General features: G+C 43.5%; 1 protein-coding gene across 3 annotated transcripts in view; it reads left to right on the top strand.

Annotated features, from left to right (window-relative positions):
* Positions 1–804: 804 nt before the first annotated feature.
* SEMA3D (semaphorin 3D) overlaps positions 805–8,769 on the top strand; it is a 143,812-nt gene continuing 135,847 nt past the window's right edge. Inside the window, exon 1 of one of the 3 annotated variants that reach the window (XM_027679481.1) lies at positions 805–990. In XM_027679481.1, coding sequence (XP_027535282.1) covers positions 956–990 — 35 coding nt within the window. In that variant the 5' untranslated portion in view covers positions 805–955. Of the gene's footprint in view, positions 991–1,560; positions 1,696–2,146; positions 2,185–8,769 lie in introns of those variants that run through there. The other 2 variants (XM_027679483.1, XM_027679482.1) reach the window with 2 other exon arrangements.

Genomic DNA, 8,769 nt, shown 5'->3' with positions numbered 1-8,769 from the left:
CCTGATTTCCTCCACTTCACTCAATTAGGAGCTCAACTATTTCACAAATTGTTTTTTATAATTCTTGAAAGATAAATCTTGTGCTATATATTCTACTAAAAAAAAAAGTGTTCTCATAATCTGCAAGAAGAAAAAGGAGCTGCTAAAATAAAACCATTTCCAACACCTTTTTATTTTTTTTTTTTTTACTTTTCATAAAGACTGTAAACTGGTTTAATAAATGAGAAAAGGAGACATGCTGATTTCTTTTTCGTAGGAGTCTGAAACATCTCCAGAATGTGAAATAAACAGAACTCTCCAACATGTTTTCTTTTTATCAGGATTCATGTTTTCACAGTACCTCAAAGCCCAATTCTCTAGTCCAAATGATTGCTTAAAAACCCACAAGGATTTGTCTGCCATCAACCTGCTCCTCATTTTCTTTTTGTTGAATTTCTTCAGGTGCAGGAGGTGGTTACCGGTAGAGTGCCTGAGATGTTCAGGGAGTGGGAAAAAGGTAAAGTGCGAGAATCATTCTACAGAAATTCAAAACACAGGCAGGGCTCAAATCTGCATCATACTCATGACAATTATATTTGTATTGGGCAGTGCCATCCGGGCATTAAAGCAATGGAAAATTTTATCGATGATAATGAAATGAATGTGGAAGTTTGGGTATAAAATCTCCTTTTTTTTTTTTTTGAAGGCCTTAAACAGCAAAAGCCAATAGCAACTATGAAACAACCTGTCTTCAAACTCCTCCCTTTGTCTTGTGGGAATATAAGACACATGTAGATAAGTCGAGTCTGCATTTGTGTGCGCAGAGTTTATAAAAACAGTATCAGTTTGTACTGTAGTAACAAACTGCTTTAAAAACTTCGGTAAAAAAAAAAAGTGAAGTTGACTTTTGGTGAACTTAAAAAAACTCTGCTATTTAGCTCCTGTCCTGTATGCCCAGACCACCCATCTGACTTCTATGCGAATGGTAGGTGAGGATGAAGTTCTGCTGAGGTGAGTAACATGGTGGAAACTCCAGTATATTTCTCTGGACTTCTTTGGTTCTGCTGTTATTTCATGGGAGCAACAGTCGGGGTCTGTTCTGTAACTGAGTCGCCAACTGAAGACTTTCAATCTGAGCTCTTCACTAAGGGAAACACAGTTTTTGAAAGAACCCCAGTGTGTCTTGTCTGGAAGTGCCTAATACTCTGTGCCATGTGTGCAATGGCTCTCAGCCTGTGGGCAGGAAGGCTCTTCCTTGGGCAGCCACAGAAGGAAATATGTTGGAGAGAATGGTTTGGTGTGGGAGTGGGTTGGTCCAGGAGAGAAATTCTCTCTTAGGAAGTGGTCTGCAGCATGCGAAAGCAAGAGAACCACCAGTGTAGCACATTCCAGGGGCAAAACAAATAAATGCAAAGGCAGATGTCTCCCTGGCAGCTACAGTTCTGCACCAGGCAAACTCTTGAATATGCACCAGCCCCGACGTCCGGTCCACTGCCCAGCTGTTTCCCCCTTATCGGTAAGTGTGGTAAGCTGGCTTTTTTTTTTTTTTCTCACTCCCAATCTACAAGCCACTGTCCTGCAGTTCAGCCCCAGTGGGAATGTGTCACTGGAATATCGTCAGTGGACCTGAGGCTGCTTTACACACGTCGATGAGGAGGTGCAGCTGTGCAGGGCAATCCCAGCGCTAGGTCGGGATGCTCCTGTGCGACCTCGCAGGTGTGTGATCCGGCAGTGCAGGAGGGGTCTGTGGTCCAGGGCAAAACACACGGGCTCAGGGTCCCTGGGCGCCCGGTCTCGGCAGAGTGGGCACATCGCTGCCACACTCTGTGTTTGTGTGCGCACTCCGACTCTTTTCAGGCAGCCGATGTCCCTTGTGCCGAAGCCGGGACCTGCGGCGAGAGCAGTGGGTGTGTGCCTGAGCTGGCTGACACACACACACCCACACCACACATACACGCCCTCGCCGGCAGCAGCCCATTTGCTGGAGGGGTGTGTGCATGTGCGTGCGAGGGTGTGGAAAGGGGTGGCGGGATGGAGGGAGGGCGGCCGAGGGAAAGTCTGACACTCGGCGCAGAAGGAGCGAGACCCTCCGCCGCTGCCGCCGCCGGGGAGGAGCCGCCGCGCTCGCAACGCCTCCGACACCCGGGCACCGGCCCCGGCCCCGCGCCGGCCGCGCCCCGCACCGGCCGCTCCGGCCCCCGGCAGGTACCAGCAGGGGCACTTTCCGCCGCCGCGGGGAAGGGGTGGAGGGCGGTGTGGGAAAGTGCGCAGGGACGCCGCTGCCTGTCCCGGACTTTCTCTGCGTGTCCCGGACCCTCCGCTCGCCTCTGCTCCGGCCCCCGCCGGGGCTGCCCCGGGAGCAACGGAGCGGTGCCGGCACCTGGCGGCCCCGGGGCCACCTGCCTGGATGTCACCGGGGAGGAGGGAAGGGGCGGTGAGGGGCGCTGGCTTGGGAGAACACCTCTGCGGGGCTCTGCCCCGGGAGCGCAGGAGTGGTGGGTTTGCGGGGTGACGGGAGAGAAGGAGGCAGTTTTGGGGAGCGGGGGTTTAAAGGGTGGGGAGGTGGGAGCGGCGCGGTCGGAGAGAGAGGAGTCCCGTTCTTCAGCCCGGCATCCCAGCGCCTGCTCGGGCTCCGCAGGCGGTGGGAAGGGCAGCCGGGCGTGAGCAGCCCGTGCTCATCAGCAAGAACTGTTGCTTGCTGGAACGGCGGCAAAATTCCTGCCTTTCCACGCAGTCCTCCAGCATTGCCATGAGCGCGATTGCTGAGTGTCCATCACCGGGAGCTGCAGAACACCTGGCTGGCCCGGGGTGCGCACTGAAAAGGAATTATTCCTTTGCTCACAGTGACCACCTCCACTTCACTTTGTGCAGTAGCTCAGGGGGTGGGAAAGCTCCTTGTTTTGCAAGGAATATTACAAAATGAAAGTTGTTACTTGTAGAAGGGAAACATTCCTGAGCACCTTAGGTAATCGGTGACTGTGTGCTGGAGAAGCACAAAGCAATCACCAATGTTTCCTCAAAAAAGCTTCACTTTGATTTGAATTTGGACAACTGAGCAGTAGAGATCAATGGGACAGTCTGACCAGGAACAGAGAGTATGTTGCTGAGAAAGCAGCAGGAAAACTGTGTCTATGGCTCAGACAGAGGCCAAAAAGATTCAGACAAGAACCTGTGCAAGAATTTTAGCATGTCAGATTTTCTCTTTTATTGCTTACTTGCAAATCTAGGGAACAAGTAAAGAGACTTGTTCACTGTTTACCATTTGGAGGTGTTTAATACTATATGGTACACTAATACTGTTTTTCAGATTCTCATTAGTATTGTTGATATGATTTTCATCTTTGCCTTTTAATTAGTTTATTTAGCGTATTATGGGCTTGATCCAGAAAAACACATCATCTCCAGCAAAGTATGTAAGGGCCATAGCCTTTACTAAAACTGTGAAAGCCGACTGTTCAAAGAGCTTTCTAAGGAGGAATTGGGTTTTTTTAATCCATAATTGTAAACCTACTGTCAGAGGTACCCAAAATCTGCAGGTGCCACACCTCTTTTTCTTAAAATTTCCAAGACAAGTCCTACTCTGAGATACGTCATAAATTGAAGCATTTTTGCCTTGATCAGGCTGAGCAGCTTGGCTTCACTTTTAGTTGAACTTTATTTTGGCTTAGACATCCAGACTAGCCTGAGATCCAGGAACTAAGTTTGCTTTCCCTCTTCTTACCATTGGATCAATCCAACAGGGATTCTCAGGGTATGGGCAACAGAACAGGTTCGCATTAGGTGCAGTGCTGAAGCACAGAGGGATGTGCTGTAGACCAGGCAGAAGCCAAAAGTCTCCTACAGGCAGTATATGGGCTCTGCCCATGGAGCGCTTTAACCAGAAATGGAAATAGCAGCTTCCCCAGTATCCTCTGCTGTGTCTCAAAACATAAGAGTGACTTCAGTTAAAAGAGCTGTTTGGTGCTTTCAGGACAATAATTCCAGGAAGAGAGAAGAGCCTTTCAGTAGTACTGAGTAACGTGACTTAATATCATAAAGATATAATTTCGAGCTGTATTCCTGCCCTCAGCTTTAGCTTGGTGGGCAGCTGCTGTCAGATTTCCATAAGACTGATACCACTTTTGGACTCCAGTCCCAGGTACTATCCACTGCCTGCTTCTTTCCAGCTGCAGGTTGTACCATCAGCTGACCTTCCAAAACACTGTAATTGCCCTGATCTTACTCTGCATCCCAATTTTTTTTTGTTTTCTGAGGGGTGTTGTTTTCACTGCAGATACCACTGTGTTCATTACGCAAATTTTACTGCACCCTGGACATTCTCCTGGGTTTTTTCAATTGAATTAAATGAAACAAGGCCCTAGGGGAAAAAAATGCTTTAATTAATGTAGAATGTTACGTGGAAATGGATGTTGTTCATTGGGAAAGAGCTCTTTAAGTATTTGAGGATACTGCATCTTTATTACTCAGAGATTAATGATAATTAAGCAGATCATCCATGTAAACAGCAAGATATTAAAAAGCAAAGCCAAAGAATGAAACACTCCCAACAACACCTGTCCCTGTTTTAATCCTAGCAGAAGGGATGTACTCAGCCTCTCTTTCCATGTTCTATCACAGAACAAGTGGAGGAGTGAATGTCCCACACAGTCAGGACCTTTACAGTTTAATTTGCAGAAAGCCATAATCATTAGAGTCACTCTGTGAGCCTGCTATTAGCTCAGGGTGGTCAAAATAATGATGTCTATCTGGATTCTTTTTGAATCCCTTTTTTTTTCTCCTTTTTCTCTTATTCTTTTTGCTGTTAAAAATACAGCAGTTGTGATCTCAGATGTCTCTTCACTCTGTGCCACTGCAACGTAGACGTGCCGGTCACCTGTGGCTTCAGAGAGGATGATTTGTCAGCTGGGAATCAGCTGAATTCCCATCACACACCAGCATTGCTTTGGCTAAAACCCTTGGTGCTGGAATTGGCCACCGAGCCACCTCTGTACTCTTTGAGGTTTCCTACACGAGGAAATCCTTTGGGGCTGGTTAAGCAGGCTTTCCCACCGCACTCTCCTGGCAAGGCAGCCTGCGGGATCGCCGGAGCTATATTTGGCCCTTTGTCTTTTTAACCCCTGGAAAAAGCCAAAGGTGTGTGCTCAGTGTCATTAAATCAAATAGAGGCAGGGAACGTGTGATGTGTTTGTTTTCCTTGCTTTCTGGATTTTCTCCAACTGCAAACAAGCAACAGAGAAGCTCGTAGTAAAGCCATGTGCAAAAGGCTTGAAGTGTAGTGACTGTATTTAAGCTATGTGTGAAGGAAATTTTGCTCCATGGGTGTGCTATTTTTAACTTTTTTGCAGTTCTCCACCTCTGTTGCACTTCTTAACATAGTTTCCCCTCACCCCAACATTTCTGTCTGGATTTTATATATTTTATAAACTCAGCAATGGCAGTGAGTCATTATTTAAATGATCCCCATATAAATCTTTAGTCCTTTTATCTTATCCTTTCTATCCTTGTGTATTCAGAAAGGCCCCTCTCTGGTATTGTTATTTTTCACATTCTAGAGACATGCTGTGACAACATCCACGTGTTATCTGACAGTGGGTGATAGGAAAAAAAAAAGTCAAGGAAAAAAACACAGCCCTTCTATTCTACTCTCTCCAGCTTAGATGGATCCAACATCACATGGAGGGGATCCAGAATGAGTCAGGGAGCAGTGCTGTGGTCCAAAATTCCAATTTGCATTACAGCTGGGAGGTAGCATTTAGCATCATGTGGATTTATTTTCTTTTAACGGGAACTGCAAAATAATTTATGGAAGTCACATAATCTAATGGGCAGAACAGATAACAGCAAGCCAAGAAGAACCTGGATTCCCATCTGGGTTAAATCATTGACTCAATTTGACTATCAGTGTGATGGGTGTGGTATTTAAGCCTAGGATATTATACTGGCCTTAACTAAGTCATTGCACTTCCCCACAACATAACTGGAAAATATGATTAATGTTCAGAGCTCTGCTGGCACCTGACAGTTTACCTAATAACTTCCCTGGTGAGACTTAGCACAGGACATTAGAGGTATTTATTTTCAATCTTAATTTACAGGACAAAACCTAAAGGTTTCAGGATATATATGGCTAAAGACAAATTCATGCTTTAGAGCTTATATGTATATGGAGACCTGTAACTCGTGAGGACTTTCTGCACTGCATGAATTTCACACTGTACATATTACTCAGCTTTCAGTAACATGTATCCTTTTTGTACATCTTTGCATATTTTTCTTCCTGGGCTTTTATAAACAGAAAGACGAGTTATGTGAGTTTTTCTTATAATGTGGTCAGTTTAAAAGCAAAATAAATAACCATAATTAAACTGTTTCCAATTTAGTTGGTCAGTGAATCAGGAGACTTGCAGGAATCAGATGTCATGCAGCAGAAGAGAGGCTAAAAGCTCTGTAACATCTAAACATACTGCAAAGATGTGCCAGGTTGTTGTTGTTGCTCTCTTTTTTTTCTCCAAAAAGAAAGAGAAGTTACCCATTCTCCTGGAACATCCTTTTCTAAAATTCCTGAAGACACTGCAGCTCTGAGTCTGATCTCATCTTGTGTCAACATAACTCAGGACTGAATGCACTGGGAACAGAAAGCCTAGGATTAACTAAAATTATACAAAACTAAGGCTGTCATGAAATGAAAGACTTGCGCCTGTTCTCAGTCCATCTGTACTTAGTGACTTCAAGGGACTTAAGCACATGTTTAAAGATAGACTGCTGTGTAAAATGCTCTCTTGAAAGAGTTACTTTCCTGAAGTCTAAATCTAGAGTGAGATCAAGCCTTTTAAAAGTTGAGTGCAGTCCTGGGGGCTGATGTTGCCAAATATTTTAGTTTAATCTTGGCTAGAATTTTAAGATTTTGAACAGCTAGATCTAATGGTATGTGCCTACCTAGCTTGTTATATTCCCCTGGAATTTATCAATGACACACTCCATATAATTGTGGTTACTTTTTGCCCGTCTAAAATCCTTTTTTGGTTTTGCAAGGGAGAGACTGCAAAGAAGGAGTATGTAAAAAATTCTTTCTTAACCAAAAGCAAAAAGTTGATTTTTTTGTTTTTCCCTTCCACAATGAAGAATTAAAACAATGTCTGTTGCTCTCATGCTTAATGTCAAAATCTCTGCTAAAAAATAGCAAGAAGAAATATGATGAATTTTTCATATGGAACTTATTCCCTGTAATTTTATAATGCACATATATGAGGTTTTATGAAGGCTTTTACTAAAAGGTTTTAAAACAGTGTAATAAAGGAAAAGTGCTCGTAATATCCTCTGGTATCTAAAGATCTCCACTTTGAGAGAGAGAAATAAAATAAAGGGCAATGATAAGTAATGGTAGATTTGCAAATGCAGTTCCTTTTCTCCAAGATTTACAGTAGGAAGCAGCCCTGACTGTAAAGTTCTCTGCACTATCGTAATCTGTAGCTTTGCAGGATATAACATTCCTATATCCATTCTCTTACTTCTGAAAGAAATGTTTCACCCGCATATAAATTACTAATCCTTTACTTAATTTTATGTCTTATTTCTTTTTTTAAGCAGGTGCTTGAAAACCTTTATTAAGGACATAAATCTTCAAAGCTGCTACTATACTATACCCTACTAGCAGAGTGATCGTGTGTTGCGTCTCTGGAGATCCATTGTTGTTTAATAGAAATCAGAGGAGACACAGGAACAAATATATCACTTACGTTTATATAGTCATTAGTTACAAGGAGTGGACCTTTTCTCACTGAGAGAAGTTTTTATTAATTCATTAGCTATATTTCAGTGGTGTCAGGAGGACCCTGACAAAAATCACAGAATTATCATAGGATCATAGAATTTGGGTTTGGGTTGGAAGGGACCTTGAAGATAAAGTTCCTACCCCCCTGCCATGAGCAGGGGCACCTTCCACTAGACCAGGTTGCTCCAAGCCCTGTCCAACCTGGCCTTGAACACTTCCAGGGATGTGGCATCCATGGCTTCTCTGGGCAATGTGTTCCAGTACCCTTACAGTAAAGAATTTCTTCTTAATGTCTAATCTAAACCTACCCTCTTTCAGTGTTACTTACTTCTTTCATGGGTCCTCCTGTGTTTAGCAGTGGTGATGTATCCAATTAAAAAAAAAAAACAAACCCCATTTTCAACCATGGTGTAGGGCAAGAGTCAGCAAGCACAGAAGAATGAAGAGATGTGGGTTCCTCAAGTCACAAAAGCAATTTTATTTCACAGAATAAAGAGAAGTCTCAGCCTGGTTTTATTGTTGTTGTTGAGTGATATAAACATCAGGGTAAAGTTGAATTTCTAATGGCATTATGAGATCCCCTGCTGTGCAAGATAAATAGCATATTTGGCCTAATGATGCAATAAATTAATTACATTGAATTAACCTGACTTTTGGTTCCTATGACCTCCTTAGTTTAGCACATTAATTTCTGAACAATACAACCTCAAAAAATCCACTTTATTCTGGGGAGGTGTATTGTAAGTAAGTTGGAGGATTTTCTAGATACACGAAGTCTACACATGAACAAACCTGGAATTCTTGGATCCATTGAGCCATGTAATACTTTGAGTTGGAGACTAAGCCTTTGTTTTTCAGCTGGAGCAGAACTTGTCTTCAAAAGAAAGAAAAAAAATCTGTTAGGAATACTATGCAGAAACACAAACTTACCAAGAAGCAGAACACACAGTTCAGATCTTACATCTGTTAATGTACCTCAGCACATTAACATCCAGTTTGCTATGTAAGAGCAAAATATT

Source organism: Neopelma chrysocephalum, unplaced genomic scaffold (assembly GCF_003984885.1).
Source record: "Neopelma chrysocephalum unplaced genomic scaffold, ASM398488v2 Primary Assembly neopelma1_45, whole genome shotgun sequence".
Taxonomy (NCBI): Eukaryota; Metazoa; Chordata; class Aves; order Passeriformes; family Pipridae; genus Neopelma; species Neopelma chrysocephalum.
Note: the sequence above shows the minus strand (reverse complement) of the source record. Positions and strands in the feature narration are given on the sequence as shown.